The following is a 19,393-nucleotide window of genomic DNA, read 5'->3' as shown; positions in this document are numbered from 1 at the left end:
GGATACCACCACCTCCGGTACCAGAGTTCCCGACGGACTCATCACCACATTCAACAGCCGTCTTATATTACTTGCGAGCTGCCTGCCCTTCACGAAGCCTGTTTGATCTTCTGCAACCACCCCCGGGACACAATCCTCCATCCTCCCAGCCAACAACTTAGCCAATACTTTCACATCCGTGTTCAATAGTGACATGGGTCTATACGACCCTCATTCCACCGGATCCTTCCCTTTTTTGGGGATTAGTGTGATTACTGCCTGCGTCATCGTCCCCAGCGCTTCATTAAACGCCCCCAACAGATGTGGTGCCAGGTCTGGACCACGGCCTTCAGTGCTTCCCAAAAAATGCCCGTCGACACCTCCCCATTCTGATTCAACTCCACATAATCCCTAATCGCCAACCGCACCTTATCACAAAAACCTCCATCCGCCAACAACCCCAAGTCAAACCTCCACCCCAGCCTCTGCTCTCGTCCCGTACTGAACCGAATATCCAGCCAGTGGGGTGCATGGTCCAAGATAACTATCCCCGCATACTCTGCCCCCTCCACCCCAACCCAAATCTCCCGACTCACTACAAAGTAATCAATCCTCGGATACACCTTATAGTCAGTTGAAAAGAAGGAATACTCCCTTCCCCCTGAGTTCTGAAAGCGCCATGGATCCACCATACCCATCCTCTCCATAAACCCCCCCAGCTCCCTTGCCATTCGTACCCTACCCATCGACCTGGGGCTCGATCTATCCACCCTCGGCTCCAGGACACAGTTAAAATCTCCTCCCATGATCAACTGGTACGTGGCCAAATCCGGGATTGCTGCCAGCAACCCCCTCATAAAACCCACAGCATCCCAATTTGGGGCATACATATTTACCAACACTACCAGTGCCCCTTCCAATACCCCATTCACAACCACATATCTCCCACCTGGATCCCTCACCTCCTTCGCACTCACGAATCCCATTTTTTTGCTCATTAAAATCGCCACACCCCTCAATTTCAACTCACACCCCGAGTAAAAACCTGCCCGACCCACCCCTTTCTTAACCTGACCTAGTCCTTCACACGGGAGGTGTGTCTCCTGCAAAAAGATAACCCCCACTTTCAAGCTCCTGAGGTGCATGAACACCCGTGACCTTTTAACCGGCCCATTCAGTCCCCGGACGTTCCATGTTACCAACCTTACCAGAGGCTTGAGCCTCCAATCCCCTCTACCGTCTGTCATCTTCCCTACTTAACTCCTGTCCCTTTAATTCCACTCTGTACCTAGCCCATCCCAGATGGCCCCTTTCTTCGCCCTTGACCACGTCATCTCTCACCCCCTGCCGTGTCGCAGAAACCCCCCCCCCGCTTTTCCCTTTCCCCCCTCCCACCCCTCTTGACATTCTCCCCCACCACCTCATTTCCGTTCACCAGCATAACCTGCTAGCGCGGCTGCCACTGCCCAAAGGCACATCCTAATGACCTCCCCCTCCCTCTTCCCCCCCACTCCTCAGCTCAAAGAAGAAGGCTTCCTGCTGGCCTTACCCTCCCCCACCCAAACAAGGACTCCTCCTGAACTCCAGGTAGCCTTCTCCAAAAGCAAAAGGGGCAATTTATCATGGCCAATCCACCTAACCAGCATTTCTTTTGGACTGTGGGAGGAAACCGGAGCAAGCGGAGGAAACTCACGCAGACACTGTTTAGCACACTGGGCTAAATCGCTGGCTTTTAAAGCAGACCAAGGCAGGCCAGCAGCACGGTTCAATTCCCGTACCAGCCTCCCCGAACAGGCGCCGGAATGTGTCGACTAGGGGCTTTTCATAGTATCTTCATTTGAAGCCTACTTGTGACAATAAGCGATTTTCATTTTCTTTTCATTTCATTTATTTTCACAGGGAGAAAGCGCAAACTCCAAACAGACAGTCATCCGAGGCTGGAATTGAACCCGTGTCCCTGACGCTGTGAGCCCGTCAAGGTCCTGTCCCCGTCACCTCTCACCGATCACCACAGGCTTGTCTGTGTCAGGGTGGGGTGTTGGTTTCCTCTTGGTAGATGCCTGGTGGGTGGCATCTATTAATGTGGGTATGCTGTTGCACATGACTAGCCCAGCAACATAATCCCTACTCCACGATATCCTGGAAGCTTCTGCCGCATGACAGCAAGAGTCAGTATCTTCAGCAGTGTGCATCATCTACAAGATGCACTGACAGCAACTCATCAAAGCTTCTTAAACAGCAACTCATTTTTTCTGTAATTTCCGTATTTGCTAATTTACCATCAAATTATTTTTGTTGCTAAACTAATGATTTTCTTCACCTTTGTTTTTACATCACCGCCACTGCATTGAAGACATTGAGGGTATCCCCGGAGTGTGCTGGGTTTGGGGCAAATACACAATGGTGGGGAATACACTGAATGAAGATTCATAAAACCCTTCACAAATCATAGTCCAAATAAGCAAAGGTTTGCAGACTTTAGAGGAGTCGAATGGATACCACATGGGAGATCTTGAAGATTGTCACATTTGGGGGGGAAAAGAGTCCAGAAAATGGACGATATAATCTTAAAATTAGAAAAATTGAATTCTCAAGGTACCGTCAATACATAGGAACAGGGATCAAAACAGAGAGGAACAGGGATCAAAACAGAAAGAAGACAAGAGAAGCAGAGTTAATGCATTGACTGTTCTTTGGAACAGGAATTGGCTATTCATCGTCTCGAATCGGTTTGCCATTCAATTAACTCATGGCTGTTCTTTACCTTGGATTGGATTGGATTTGTTTATTGTCACGTGTACCGAGGTACAGTGAAAAGTATTTTTTTGCGAGCAGCTCAACAGATCATTAAGTACATGAAAAGAAAATAGGGCAACACAAGGTACACAATGTAACTACATAAACACCAGCATTGGGTGGAGCATACAGGGATGTAGTGTTAATCAGGTCAGCCTTAGGTTACCTTAACTTGATTAACCCAGCAGATAGATCCAGCGCAAGTGCCCCAGGTGTATACGAGGTGGGATTACCTTGTATTCTCCAATGTTTTCTGCATTTTCTTCATCATTTTGTCTATCGCCACTTGCTTCTTTGCCTCTGGTAGGAGGTCGATCTTGTTCAGGATCACCACCATCCGGGGACAGGTAATTTCACCAATCACCAGACATTCCGCTGACTGTGTCTGCATGCCCTTTGTCACATCAACAACCAGCATCATCAGATCAATGATCTGGGAACCTGCAGGAAAATGCAACAAACATTTCATTCTGTTCATTCTGGGATTCATTGAAACAAATATTGGCAAGTAAAAGAAAATAAGTTACAGATTAGCATTTGTACTTTTCACTCAAAAACTTATGCATTCATTTGTAAGTTAACAAGCACAAAATAACCTTCTTGATCCCAACAATAAATCATAGTTTGCACATTTTTACATAATGCGTCCACTTTTAAGGTGCAAATCTATTTCATCAGGATATGCCTCTTGGAGTAGAAGAGGTTATTTGAACCTAATTTACCAGATGGGAAACCCACAGGAACAGCTGGACTTAAATGGAGAGGGAATTTGAGCTGGGTGCAAAACAAGAGTTCCACCCAATCCTGTTTGTTCCCCAACAGGTTGGATTGGTTAAAATTGTCTGGTGGATGAAGGAAGGTGAAGAGATTTTAATTTGACCTCCACAATCTGCAAGTTAAAGATCAATACCAAAGAAAGACTTGCTTTTCGATATCACCTTTCAAATCCACAGGATATCTTTCCAGCCAATGAAGTACTTTTGAAGTATCGTCTTTGTTGCAATGTAGGAAACACAGCAGCCAATTTGGCCACAGCGAGATTATTAATAATAATAATAATAGTAATCGCTTATTGTCACAAGTAGGCTTCAATGAAGTTACTGTGAAAAGCCCCTAGTCGCCACATTCTGGCGGCTGTTCAGGGAGGCCGGTACGGGAATTGAACCCACGCTGCTGGCCTTGTTCTGCATTACAAGCCAGCTGTTTAGCCCACTGTGCTAAACCAGCACCTAATTCCACAAACAGCAAAGTGATCATGACCAGATGATCTGTTTTTGTGATGTTGATTGAGGGATAAATATTGGCCAGCATGCCCCCATGGGCGTTCAAAAACAGTGCCGTGGGGTATTATATGTCCACCTGACTTTTCAGCAAGTTGATCCACTGAGCAACTGAATGCTGCCAACAAGGCTCAATTCAATCTGAGCAAGAAGGCATTAGGGGTTCGACAAACAGCTTCCCGGGTTGGAAGAGAGGAATTTCAGGCAGGGATCTTTTTGTGACCATTTACATTTGTTTGAATATCAAGCGAGGACCAGGATTAGACGCTGTGGTATCCAATGCAGTTAAATAGACTCATTGAGGTTTCTAATTAAGAAACGTATATGAATTACAGCCATGAGGATGAGGGAGCCAAGTACCTGAGATGCCACACACAGCAACAGGCAATGTCTTCACAAGAGCAGCGGTGTGTGTGTGTGTGCGTGTGCGTGCGTGCAGGGGGGTGGAATTGATGCTAGAAAAGCAGTGAATATGCTTTTTTAATTTTTCCAATTAAGGGGCAATTCAGCGTGGCTAATCCACCTACCCTGCAGATCTTTAGGTTGTGGTGGTGAGACCCACGCAGACACGGGGAGAATGTGCAAACTCCACACGGACAGTGACCCAGGGCCAGGATCGAACCCGGGTCCTCGGTGCCATGAGGCAGCAGTGCTAACCACCGTGTCACCCATAAGCAGTGAATGCGCTCATAGGGTGTCATGAAATGGAATGGTAGGGGGCTTTTGCTGGCCATAAATCCTGGCATAGACCTGTTGGGCCGAATGGCCTGTTTCTGTGCTATGTAAAGTTCTATGTAACTATAAACACATAGAGCAGGGAAGCATGACAGCAATGAAAGTTGGACCAGTCCCATGTCATGCCACAAAGCTGTGGATGCTGAATCCTGCCCCTTGAACTCCTGATCTTGAACTAAAAACCTGCAGCCAACAACAAATAAGAAAGCTGCATCTTCAAACGCTGACATTGCATCAAGAGTAATTTTACAAAACACAGCCAAACAGAGTGAAAGAAGCTGCAAAAACTGAAAGAAGGTTCAGAGAAAAACATGTCAGGAATTGATCCTACAGGACTAATTAATACATGTCGAGTTGTGTGGAAGAGCACCAGCTGTTTCCTGTTGTGTATCAAATCATGTTGATAAGTGCAGGAAGGGTTAAATTTAACTGCACATAAATCATTGCTGTTTTTAGAAGCAGAGCCGTTGGAACCAGTTCACAAGTGAATACACCCGGCATTATTTTTCCAAGTGCTTCCTCGCTATTTCGCATTCATCATCAACCAGTTTGGGTGAAACAGACTCTAAGGTGATCTGATTATCAGCCAACACAGTGTGCACTACAGCAAGTAGGCCCAAGATGCCCCCTAAAATACAGTGATAAATTTAACGGCCGCTTTTACCAAAAGATGAGAACAAGAACAACTTGCATTTAAACACACCTTTCCCCCAGTAAAATGTCTCCACTTGTTTCAGATTTAGATTTGTCACGTGTACCGAGGTACAGTGAAAAGTAGTGTTCCGCATGTAGTCCAAGCAGATTGCTCCATACGTGAAAACATAGCACATACGATAACTACATGATGTAGATACATAGACTGAGGTGAAGCATACAGAGTGTAGTGCTACAACTGTAGAGAAGAGATGGAAAGATCAGTCCAGTCCATAAGAGAATCATTAACATTGTCTGGTGCGTGTTCTCAGACTTTTGTATCTTCTGCCCGATGGAAGAGGTTGGAAGAGAAAATACGCCAGATAGGAGGGGTCTTTGATTATGCTGCCCACTTTCTCAAGGCAGCGGGAGGTGTAGACAGCGTCAGTGGATGGGAGGCAGGTTTGTGTGATGGACTGGGCTGTGCTCACGACTCTCTGAAGTTTCTTCCGGTCTTGGGCTGAGCAGTTGCCATACCAGGCGGTGATGCAGCCAGATAGGATGCTTTCTATGGTGCATCTGTAAAAATTGGCAAGAGTCAATGTGGACATGCCAAATTTCCTGAATTTCCAGAGGAAGTATAGGCGCTGTTGTGCTTTCTTGGTCGTAGCGTCGAGGTGGGTGGACCAGGACAGATTATTGGCGATAAGAGTTCACATGAGAGTCATTAAAGAATATTTGACACAAAGCCACACTGGAGGTATTGGGGCAAATGACCACGGGCTTGGTGAAAGGTCGGCTTTAAGGAGTGATTTAAAGGAGGAGAATGATGTGGAGAGGTGTTGGGAAGGAATTCTAGAGCTTCGCGCCTGACCAACTGAAAATACAGTTGCCAGTGGTGGAGTGATTGCAATCAAGTTATAACAAATATCAGAATTAGGGATATGCAACCCTCTAATTGTAGGGTTGAAGTTGGTTCACAGATTGGGAGGGGCAAGGCCATTAAGGAATTTGAACAAAGGGATGAGAATTGTAAAAACTGGGGCATACTTTGAACAGGAGAATCAGGAGTTCAGCGAGCACAGGAGTGACAGTGTGAGTTAGGATATGGAAGTGCAAATCTTTTGAAAATAAATTCACAAGATCTGTATGGAAAAAGATTATGATGGTTTTATTTGATGACCAATCTCGTGCAGCAGTCGGGTACCACAATCAGATTCAATGCCCAAAACATTAGGAACATGTTCCGTCTAAACTCCCGTGGAGAATGGGAAAGACAATAGAGAGCAGAAGGTGTCACTGAAACAATGTCCAGCACCTCACAAACCTGTGACCTCCAGCACCTCGAGGAACAAGGATAGCAAGTGCTTGGCCGAAATTTCCCACCAAGTCACACATTCCACCCCAACTTGGACATCAGTTGTTACTAGTTAACTGCTTGGTTAAAATCCTGGAACATTCTAACTAACAGCACTGAGGGAGCATGTTCACATGGACTACACTGTTCAGGGCAATGGTTCATCACCACCTTCTCAAGGGCAAACACGGTTGGCCGATAAATGTTGGCCTTGCCAGCAATGCCTGGACTCCACGAATGAAGAAGGCAGCTCACTACCACCTTCTCAAGAGCAAGTAGGGATGGGTAATAAATGCTGGCTTAGCCAGTGACATCCACATCCCATAAATGAATTTTTAAAAGTCAAGAATATGGCGGAGTGGAAAATTTGTTTTACATATTGCTGAGTAAAGAGACATGCTGCTGAAGCTTTTCATCTTGCACTCCTCAGGACCGGGGCAAAAAAATTCCAAATTTCAAAGGAAGCAACAATTTATACTGCTTGAGAAAAGGGTGTTGATTGGTTGGCAAGTTGACTCTGATTTGTTGAGACATTGCCATGGAGAGTGCAACAGAGAACTTTTGCCCACATGTTTTTAATTCAAAAAAGGCACACTGCCTAGACATGTTCTGTCTGCCTACAGGGGATAGGTCCCCGTCTATGAACATATGTAGCCTCAAGCAAGCATAAATGAGCCACATTGCGAGCCCAACTGATAATCTTGAATTGGTTGGTAGTGCAATTCTGAGCACACTCAGGATTGTTTAGCTAGTGCTGTCCAATCGCAGAATCATATATAACATTAGACATTATGTTTTGGGTTTATTAAGCTCGGGCTGTTTGAGTATGGTCAGGACACTGTCCATTGCAAACAGGAACGTGCTGCTTGATGCGATCCGCCACCAGTCATAGGTATGCATATAATCTTTATTAGTGTCACAAGTAAGCTTACATTAACTGCAATGAAGTTACAGTGAAAATCCCCGAAATGACCTAAATATCTGGCATCATTTTGACAAAATGTATTAACTTCTATTTTAAATGCTAAAAAATCCAAGTAATAACCTACACAATGATGACACAGGTTATTTTTGTGTGCGTTCCATACATTCTAGCTAGTCCCTGGTACCTCTCCCAAGTGGCAATTCTGACTTTATCATACAGTGACAATATGTGAGCTTTGACTGTTAGCAAGCTATGTTGCTATAGGGAGGGGGAAACACATGACAATCGAGCACTAAACTGCCTCCACCTGCCATTCAAGCTTCAAGACACAGTCATAGGAGAAAAATCAGAAGTGTCAAAAGCTGCACTGATTTTCTCCTGAATAACTAAGCCTGGGGGCCATGGGGCGGATACTTAATCCAGCAATGAAAAGTATAAACTGTTACTGCAGTGAGCACTATGATATGGAGATGTTTGTTGATTGTCATTGTTTACTGCTCGTTTGTGGAGGAGGAGATGGAATCTAAAAACCAAGAGAAAATAATTCCCAACAAAAAAAATCACAAGTTGTATCACGAACTTTATACATTTATGACTGCTTTATGTTTTAAAACATTATTTTTGCGTGTGGTTTGAAGGCTCCAGCAGGACAAGAGATGCACAATCCCATCTCACCCTGTGAGAATGCCGACATGTGCTGGGGAATCATTCCACAAGGCGTTGGAAGTTCTCCAGTATTTTGCCTATGTACCCAACCTTCCCATGTCTGGCCGCGCACACTTACAGCAGCGATTCTGGGCAGCCAAACGAAGTGGGAAGCTCCACTGATTTTCTTTATTTCCTTGCCCAGCCTGGCGCACTGCGACTAATTGTAGCATTGTTAAAGACAGCTCTGGCTGAGATCAGCTAACACAGGCATCAAACCTATTCCAAGGAATGATATGAATGAACGAACAAGAAAACTAGAACACAAACATTTGAGGCTTCACAGACCTAGACTCCTTTGCTAGTAGGTGCTTAATGTTTAATTCTACACTCCCATTCCAAAGCTTGTGACAAAACTTTCTCTGTTGAAGTTTAATAGGCCGTAGAATGCAGAGCTTGTTATCCTTGGTAGCAACCACCAAAAATAAAACTGGCATTACAAATTGAAAAATTCAAAGAAACAAAACAAACAGCAAGGAAACAAAATCAGTCAGGGAGTAACTGAACTAAAATGAGTTGATCACAACCAGGATAAGATGCTGTCACAAAGCTGTCCAAAACGGCCAGCACACATGCTTGTTTTACCAGCATAGTATCATGGAATCCCTACAGTGCAGGAGGAGGCCATTCGGCCCATTGAGTACCCACCGACCCTCAGCACCCTGCTTAAGTCCACTCCTCTGCAAACTAGTAATCCCACCTAACATTTGCACGCTAAAGGACAATTTAGCATGGCCAATCCATCTAACCGGCACATCTTTGGACTGTGGGAGGAAACCTACACGGACTGTTAATAAATCCTAATATTATTTCTCACTAAATTACATAGAAGCTGTCACTGGGCTATTTGATTCAATGGCAATAATGTGATGTCCATATTACATCCATTCTGCAGAAATCCTCTTTTTCGGAAACACTAACACTGAATTATTTTTAAAGCTTATCCTTTCATGGGATGTGGGTATCGCTGGCAAGGGCAGCATTTGTTGCACTTGAAATGAGTGGCTTTGCTGTGGGTCAAGAGTCAAATCTTGGCCAGACCAGATAAGGTTGGCAGATTTCTTTCCCTGAAGAACACTTAATTATCCATATGGGTTTTTATAACATTGATCATAGTTTCATGACCGAGACTAGCTTTGTATTCCAGATTTGTTAGTTAAATTTAAACTTCACCAGTTGCCATGGTGGGATTTGAACCCATGTTCAAATTAACCTAGGCCCCTGGATTGCTAGGTCAGTGACATTAGCACCACGCCACCATCTCACCGTTAAGCGCAGTCACTTATTTTTATTGAGGTGGAAGTGGCAAACAGATTTCACTTAGAAAATCAGATTCATGATCAGCTGACTCTTTTTTTTGGTGATGTTGGATGAAGAATATATGTTGGCAAAGAAACATTTTAAATAGTGCCATGAAATGTTTGACATTCCCTTGGCAAAGCAGACAAGATCATGCTTTATGAACATACAAAACGGGAGCATGAGTAAGCCATTCGTCCCCTCGAGCCTGCTCTGTCATATAAGATCATGGTTGACTGTGTTTTGAATTTTACATCGAGATATGAATGGTTAAGCATTTTCTACTTGGAATTCTACATTTCCACCCACCCCCAATAACCTCTGAGTCACTTGTCTAAGAATCTATCCATCCCCACCTTCTGAATATTCAATAACCCCGGTCTCCACCACCTTTTCTGAGGCAGAAGAAGTTCCATAGTCACACAACCCTCTTGAGAAAAAATTCTCATCTCTGTCCTAAAAGGACAAAGCCTCATTTTAAGAGGAGCCCCCGAGCTCTGGACTCACCCACAAGAGGAAACTCCTTTCCCCATTCACCTTGTCAAAACCGTGCAGGATCTTATAGACTTCAATTAAGTCACCCCTCACTCTTCTAAACTCTAATGAAAACAAGCTCAGTCTGAGTAACCTTTCTTCACAAGACAACTCATTGTTTCCAGGTATCAATCTGGTAACCCCCGCTGAGCCGCCTCCAATCAATATACATCCTTCTTTAAATAAGGAGACCAATGCTGCACACGATATTCAAGATGTGGTCTCATCAATGCTCTGCATAACTGAAGCATAATATCCTTACTTTTATGTTCAATCCCTCATGTAATAAAGAATAGCCTTAATTACTTGCTGCACCAGCATACTAACATTTTGCAACTCATACACGAGAATATTTAGATTCCTCTGCACCACAGAATTGTGCAGCTATTTTCCATTTAAGGAACACTCTGCCTTTTTATTTTTCCTACCAAAGTGAACAACTGCACGTTTCCCCACATTATACGCCACCTGCCAGATTTTTGCTTACACTCAACCTATTCATATCCGTCTGCAATCTCCTTATGTCTTCTAATATACATTCCTACCCATCTCGGAGTCATCTGCAAATTTAGCAGCCATGCCTTTGCTCTCCTCATCCAAGTCATTGACATAAATTGTAAAAAGTTGAAACCCCAGCACGTGACCCCTGTGGGACTCCACTTGTCACATCTTGCCAATCAGAAAAGGGCCGATTTATGCATATTTTCTTTTCTCTGCCAGCCAGCCAAACTTATATCCATTCTAATACATAACCCCCTTCAACTTGACTTTTATTTTCTGCAATAACCCTATCGATTGTCTTCGAGAATCAAAACACAGCAAGTCTACAAGCTCCCCTTTATCCACAGTGCATCTTACTCCTTCACAGAACTCCAATAAATTGATTAAAGATGATCTTCCTTTCACAAAACCATGCTGACTCTTCCAGATTATCTTCAGTTTCTCCAAGTGCTCAGCTATAACTTTCTTCATGATAGATTCTAACATGACACGGTCTCTATGATAGATGTCAACAGGTTCCCTGTTTTCTGCTTCCCTCTCTTTTTGAAGGGACTATATTTACTACTTTCCAGTCTGATTGAACCTTCCCAGAATCTAGCAAATTTTGGAAAATTAAGACCAACATATGAATCCATGGCAATGATCTTTCCCCATCTCTGTAAGCTACACTAGACCTCTCAGAACTTTGCGTTCTTCCAATATTGTGCATACCCAATTTGCTTTGCACCATTACTGGTGCTCATGGAGTCAGCTGAATAAGCCCCAACATTTGGAATTACTTTCCTAAACCTCTTCACTCTCCACCTCTTATCAGTTTCTTGAAGTCACTCATGGAAAATCCTGCCTCTATTTCCTGTCCTAATGTCTTGATATGTGACTCACAATCAGATTCTGTCTGATAACCTCACTCTGAAGTGCCTTGGGATGTTTTAGGCACTATGTAAAGGCAAGCTGCACATTGAAAAACAGAAACTCGAACCCGACAGCATTCCCTTGGTATTGAACTCTGTTAGTCTAGGTTTTGACACCTCTTAGAGCAAAGCCTGAAGCTAAGACCTTGTGACTCAGAAGTGAGAGCAGTACCAACTGAGCCACGCTGACATTTTGATTGTCAAACTTGATCAGGCAATAACATTAGCCCCTTTAAAAGTTACCAGGTGCCTGCAGAAAGTCATATGTGGGAATTATGGAGCAAACCCATCATACTGCAATAGTATAAGAATATGTGAATCCATACCCAACGCTGCACAAGAACAACTATTTAATTCCAAGTTTTTCTTCATCCTTTCCTAAAGTTATTGATTCATCCATGATTCTGAACCCCAAGTATTCGCACTTGACGCATGCGACTGAACAGCAGGTGTTCACAGTCTATCCCACCACAATCCTGCCCTCACCCGAGGTCTACCTGTGCATTCTGTAACAGGAATCGCTGATTAGCAAATAAGTTCCCTTCTCTTGCTCGAGGCCTGTGAAACCATTGCTGTTGTCCTTGTTGTTAATGCTGCCAAAACTGAGATCGATTAACCCAGTGCTCTTCAGAAGTAAAGCTTGGGATTCTTCGTCCTTTGTATGGCCCGGATTCTCAGTACGCCCTTCACAGTACAAGTGGGCAGTCCTATGATGCATACAGAACTCCAATTCCCGGAGTAAAATCACACCTGACTAAAATTTGTTTTACAGTCCTTTTCATTAACCTTGATGTTTATTTATGTTAGGTGGTAAACTTTACTGCTATCATACATCCACTGAGCCGTTAAGCAGTTCTACAACACAATCTTCAGTCAGCACCTCTCACATCAAGAAGCCGAACATATGAATAAACACAAACCTTAGACTAACCAGGCTCCCTATTAAAGCATTAATCCTTCTGATTCTACACTGTAGCTCTAATGAAAGAAGAAGTTTACATTAATGTGGCATCTTTTTTATTCGGTCTTGAAATGGGAGTGTCTCTGAGAAGGCCAATATTTACTTCCCAGTCTTCATTGCTCGAGGTGATAGTGAGCTGCCTTTTTGAACTGCTGCAGTTTGTGGATACACCCAAAGTGCTGTTAGGAAGGGAGTTCCAGCGTTTTAACCCGCGGGGCGTCTATGAAGATGCTGGATGGTGTTGAGCTTAGTGTGATTTGTTGGAGCTGCACTTATCCATGCCAGGGGAGAGTATTCCATCACACTCCTGACCGGTGCCTTGTTCATGTGAGAGGCTTTGGGATCATGAAGTGAGTGACTTGTCGTAGATTTCTCAGCCCCTGACCTGCTCTTATAGCCACAAAATTTATATGGCTAGTCTAGTTAAGTTTATGCTCAATGGTAACCCCAAGGACTGTGATGGAGGGGATTCAGTGATGGTAATAAGACCATAAGACACAGGAGCGGAAGTAAGGCCATTCGGCCCATCGAGTCCACTCCACCATTCAATCATGGCTGATTTCAACTCCATTTACCCGCTCTCTCTCCATAGCCCTTAATTCCTCGAGAAATCAAGAATTTATCAACTTCTGTCTTAAAGACACTCAACGTCCCGGCCTCCACCGCCCTCTGTGGCAATGAATTCCACAGACCCACCACTCTCTGGCTGAAGAAATTTCTCCTCATCTCTGTTCTAAAGTGACTCCCTTTTATTCTAAGGCTGTGCCCCCGGGTCCTAGTCTCCCCTGCTAATGGAAACAACTTCCCTACGTCCACCCTATCTAAGCCATTCATTATCTTGTAAGTTTCTATTAGATCTCCCCTCAACCTCCTAAACTCAAATGAATATAATCCCAGGATCCTGTCAGGTCATTGAATGTCTTGGGAAAATAGTTAGATAATCTCTTGTTGAAGATGATTATTGTTTGGCACTTGCGTGGTGCGTATGTCACTTGCCACTAATAGGCCGAGCCTGAAAGTTGTCGGGAGCTTACTGCATGCGTTGATTGTGGCAGTATCTGAGGAGTCTGTGGCAGTGTCTGAGGAGTCACAAATGGGATCAATCATTGTGCAATTATCAACCGACATCCCCACTTCTGACCTTATGATGGAAGGTCATTAATGAATCGTTTGAAGATGGTTGGGCCCAGGACACTACCCTGAGGAACGCCTGCAGAGATTTCTTGAAGCAGAGATGATTGACCTCCACCAAGCGCAACCACCTTCCTTTGTGTTGGGTATGGCTCTAACCCAGTGACAGGCAACCTCGGCTAGCGATGTGGCCTTCCTTCATCGCAGTGGGCTGTGAGATTGAAATCAGGCTTGTTCACTAACCATGAATAAGTTTGGATTAAATATACATTTAATACACAGCGAATATTTCATAGAAAATGTTCAACCATTTATATCTCAATAAAACTGTCATGAACGTCAAATGGTAAAAACAAAATAAATATTTACACTTTGGACAGAGGGAATACACGGCTCTCAGTCAATGTTGTGTGCAATCAGCACGCACCTCACTTCACTTGTCCTTGCTGTATGTGTATATATTACTTCAGTCATATCGGTAAGAAAAATACAATGCAGATGGAAATCATCGGAATGTGGCAACGCTGCGCATGGGCAACAGTCAACAAAATGCCTCGTGGGCCGCATTCAGAACCCAAATAGGCCACAAGTGGCCCTTGGGTCAAATGCTTCCTGAAGGTCACCCTCACCTCACCTCTGGAATTCAGAACTTTTCTCCATGTTTTGACCGAGACGTAATGAGGTCTGTAACAAAGGTGGCTTGGCAGACTCCAAACTGAGCATCAGTGAGCAGGTAATTGTTTTTTCTTTTAGAAAATATTTTATTGAAGCATTTGTCATTTTAAACAGGTAATTGTTGACTCGGTGCCTTTCACGATCTCAAGATATCTCAAAATGCTTTACAACTTAGTAAATATTTTTGAAACAAAGTCATTATAATAATCTGGAGAATGCAAAAACAACTTGTGTTCAGCCAGATCCCACAACAATGAGATAATAGCCTGATAATCTCATTCAATGATTTAGGTTGAGGGATAAGTATTAGCCAGGACACCAGAAAGAACTCTTCTTTAAATAAAGTCTTGGGATCTTTTGCTTCCACCCAAAAGAACTGACAGAGCTTCAGTTCAACATGGCAATTCCAACTATACAGCATTTCCTCAGCACTGCAATGAAATGTCAGCATGAATTGTGTTCTTTTTTTTTCTTAATAAATTTAGAGTACCCAAATTCTTTTCCAATTAAGGGGCAATTTAGCGTGGCCAATCCACCTAGCCTGCACATCTTTGGGTTGTGGGGGCGAAACCCACGCAAGCACAGGGAGAATGTGCAAACTCCACACGGACAGTGATCCAGAGCCGGGATCGAACCTGGGACCTCAGCGCCGCGAGGTAGCAGTGCTAACCACTGCGCCACCGTGCTGCCCCATGAATTGTGTTCTCATCCCTGGAGTGGGGTTTGAACCCACAACCTTCTGACTGAAAGATGCGAGTGGTGCGCATTGAACCATGGCTGTCACTGTAAGGAGTAAGACAACGGAAGAGATGCTATTGTTATTCCCTTCTCATGGTGGAACAGCCTCATGTCCAGCAGTCTGGAAACAACAATCAAACTCATCTCACTCCGTGACTCACATGGCTGGCAAAACTTTGTCAGCTACTGTTTGGGCTGGAGGTTTAAGTTTGGTGCCATACCGCACCTGATTAAATCTTTCATTGATATATATCATTGGGATCAGATCCTGTATCACAATTGAGTTTCAAAGCAAGTAAATGGAGCAAGCAGTTAGCATCATGTAATTATGGAACAGCAAACTGCAGCCAGCAAATCATCAGCAGAAAATGACCTTGCATGTGTTAGCAATGTGTGCCCAACACAGTAAAAAGCAGGCCAAAGGTTATCTGGTAAAGTGTCACAGGGAACGGAGTACTTTCTGCTTTTTGCATATTGGTATCGAGCTGTTCTCAACCTCTTCTGGTCAGTGTGCAAAGTAAAGATCTGTGTCAACAATCACCAAATTCAACACACAAAGCATCAGCCCATCAGGCCTTGCTCTTTGCTGGAACTATCCAGTTGGTCCCACTCTCTCTGGTCACCATTGGGAATTTCCCCATTCCTAACAAAGCCATTCTCGTCATACGGGAAATGCAGATAATTAAGTCAATCCTCGCTACACCTCTGCCAGAAAGTGGCAGAAGAAACATGGTGCCGAGCACTCAGTAATAGTGCATGACACCATGAACTTTCATTTGCTTTACTGGAGCAAACAGTCACAGCAAATATGGGTATACCCAATGTCACTTTATTTAAATCTTGCCAAAATGAAGTGGAATATAGAATTCGCCTTCAGTTATTCATGTTGGGCCACTGTTATCAATTAGGAGAACATTACTCCAAGCTAAGCATTGAAAACACCAGTTATGCTTTCCACAAATTACTGGCTTTGTGATGGCCACGTGCAAAAGAAATTAAGGATAGCACAAATTAAAATGACCAAAGTGGAATTTCATCATCAATGGAAAAAGCCCTGCTATTTATAGAGGTCAATATGGCTGGGTGGCACCACTACTAAGAATAGCACCAGTACACACCTACTTTCCACAATAGGTACGATAACTCTGAGCACACATTGCTGCTTTCAAAACACAAAAGCAGTTTTTCTATCATTATAGGGAAGACGTCGATATTTCCACTCATGACGGAATCCAAAACTGGAGAGCACAAATATAAGGCAGCCACTAATAATCCAATAAAAAGAGAAGTTTCTTTGCCCAGAGAATGGTTGGAAAGTTAACTCTCACAAGAAGTGATTGAGGCAAAGAGCATAGATTAATTTCAGGGAAAGCTGGATGAACAAATGAGGGGGAGAAAAGAAAGTACATGCTGATAGGGTTGGATGAATTAGAATGTGAAGAGGCTTGCACAGAGCATAAACATCAGTCTGGACCAGGTGAGCTGAATGGCCTGTTTCTGTGCTGGTAATTATTGGACATCACGATGAAGAGCTAAACAATTACAGTCAAAGTAGCAATGGTCTGCGGTAGGAACCAAGAGGCTGATGAGCAGAAACTATTAACGCGCTATCAACTCCTAGAAGTAGGGTAGAATTCTGGGTGCTGACTCTTCATTAGAGTTTAGAAGAACATAAGAAATAGGAGCAGAAGGCCTTACAGCTCCTTTTTTTATTTGCTCACAGGATATGGGCATTGCTGTCCAGGCCATATGGCCTGGTGCATCATTCAAAAAGATTGTGGCTGGACTCCTACATTAAGTCCACTTTCCTGCCCTGTTTCCATTTCCTTAAGTTCCTTTAGTGCCAACAACATATACATCTCAGTCTTGAATATACAGGACTGAGTATCCACAGTCCCCTGTGGTACAAAATTACAATGACTCACAATCCTCAGAGTGTACTTATTTCTCATCACTCCTAAATGGCCAACCCATTATCCTAGACTATGACCTCTAATTCAATGATCTCCAGCCACGAAAAACAGCCTCAGTGCCTACCTTATCAAGCCCTCTCAGAATCTTAGTGAGACCTCCTGTCATTCTTCTAACCTCTACAGAATATTGGTCCATTCCATTCAATCTCTCCTCCTAGGGCAGCCTTCTCATCCCAGGCATCAGCCTCTTGAACCTTTGTTGCACTCCCTCTGAGGCAAGCATATCCTTCCTTAGATAAGGAGACCAAAGCCGTACATGGTACTCCAGGTGTGGTCTCACCAAAGCCTTGTATAATTGCAGCAAGATTTTGCAACTCTCATACTGAAATAAAGGCCAACATACTTGAAAGGTTAATCCATCTCTCCTCTTTGCAGATGTTGACTATTTTCAATGTACTCTCCCTTATTTCAGATTTACAGCTGTTTCTTTTCATCTATAACCTCCAAAAGGTTCTGTGCTGCTGAATACAGCATCTGGCTGAAGTTTTGAAATGGATCTACTGAACCCAATATACCACAGCAATATTTGAAAATCAAGACCGAAATTCTTCAGATTGCTCGGAGCAAAGAAAAGGAATTTTTGGTCTCAGGATAAGCTTTGCATCAGTGTTTTAATACATTTCAAATAAATAGGTTAAGGCTCCCATTAAAACAGCAGTCGGGGGCTGAAGTTGGACCAACATTTTAAACCCGCAGCCACGGCTATTGCCGGCAGCTGTGATATTGAAAAGCTGTCTACTGCCCAGCAGCACAGATTCACAGGAGAAATGGTAACTAATAAATTTGCCCTTCTTAAAAGAGAGGTTCCTTTAGAAACCATACGTCATCACAGGCTGCAAGTAGGAACGTCACTGAGAGTTATTGCCCAGAAATACTGTGATAAAGTGGTCTCAGGTAATAACTGTATTCGGTTCTATGGTTCTCCTTCATTCAGTACTCCAGGGTAATCAAAGACTTACGTTAATGTTACGTCTTGCATAGTTTTTCACGACATTCCAAGTTCTACACATCAAATGAATTACAGTTGCAGTGTAGGCAGTGACGTAGATAAATGTACCAATCAATCTGGATACAAGGCCCCACAAACAAAGAGCAGGTGAAGAAATTACCAGATTTAGATGGTGATGGTCGAGGAAGGTATGTTGGCTAAGATACAAGGAGAACTCTCCAGTCTTCGAATAATGCCATTCAACTTTCCTGGCACTGTTCATCTAAATTACTGCAGACATCGTGTTGTGTCAACTATGGCTCATCTGAGCCAGGAGGTTGTGGACTGAAGCCCCATTCCAGAGACTTGAACACCAAACACAGGCCAACTCTCGATGGAAATGTTGCACCATTGGAAGGGCTGATTTGTGGTTGAGTGAACAAACCACTCTTCCCACTCAGGTAGATGTAAAATATCCCATGTCACTGTTTCAAAGAGGAGCTGGGGGGGGGGGTTCTCTCCAGTGTCCTCATCAATATTTCGGCCTCAACCTAGATAAAAAGTATCGATGATCATAATGCATTTTGTGGATCTTACCATGTGTCAATTAGTTGCCACCTCTCATGCGTTACAATAGGAATGACAGGGCAAAAAGCACTTCATTGGTTATGAAGTACTTTGTGGGAGGGAAGGGGCTATATAAATTATATTCATTTTTTTGGTTTAATTATTCACCTGCAGATGACACCTCAGTGAACACAGCACTCCCTCAGAACTGCACTGAATTGTTGGCCTGGTTAATGTGCTCAGGTTCCTGGAGTGGAACTCAAATCTAACAACATGTTCTGTGATGCTTCGCCAAAGTGTCAGAAAGCACATGAACCACAAAAGGAGACAGCAGGGCAAATGACCAAAACCTTTGTCAAGGAGGTAGGTGTTAAGAAATGTCTCAAAAGAGGAGAAACGTGGAGAGATTTAGGGAGAGAAATCCAGAGTTTAGGACCTTGGCCACCAAATGCACGACTGCCAAGGGTGGAGCGATTAAAATTGGGGGTATCGAAGAGGCCGAGATTGGAGGAGCTCAGGGATCTGACAGTTGTAGAGCATTATGAAATGAAAATGAAAATTAGGACGAAGAAGCGAGGGATTTGAAAAACAAGGATAACCATTTTAAATTTCGGCTTTGCTTAAATGATAGCCAATGTAGGTCAGTGTGCGCAGCGGTGATAGGTGAACAGGACTTGGGGCAGCAGAAAGTTTTGGATGGCCTCAAGTCAGCAACCTTCTGACTCAAGAGGAATCAGTACAAGACCAAAATCTCAGCTAGGCCGA

The 19,393-nt window shown here is 43.7% G+C and overlaps 1 protein-coding gene across 3 annotated transcripts in view; it reads right to left on the bottom strand.

Annotated features, from left to right (window-relative positions):
* The window catches only part of eefsec (eukaryotic elongation factor, selenocysteine-tRNA-specific), a 509,605-nt gene that overhangs the window by 400,933 nt on the left and 89,279 nt on the right, over positions 1-19,393 (bottom strand). For all 3 annotated transcript variants that reach the window (XM_072473059.1, XM_072473058.1, XM_072473060.1), the window contains exon 2: positions 3,009-3,216. In XM_072473059.1, the coding sequence (XP_072329160.1) occupies positions 3,009-3,216 (208 nt within the window). The remainder of the gene's footprint in view (positions 1-3,008; positions 3,217-19,393) is intronic.

The sequence above is a fragment of the Scyliorhinus torazame genome, chromosome 13 (genome assembly GCF_047496885.1).
Source record: "Scyliorhinus torazame isolate Kashiwa2021f chromosome 13, sScyTor2.1, whole genome shotgun sequence".
Classification (NCBI taxonomy): domain Eukaryota; kingdom Metazoa; phylum Chordata; class Chondrichthyes; order Carcharhiniformes; family Scyliorhinidae; genus Scyliorhinus; species Scyliorhinus torazame.
Note: the sequence above shows the minus strand (reverse complement) of the source record. Positions and strands in the feature narration are given on the sequence as shown.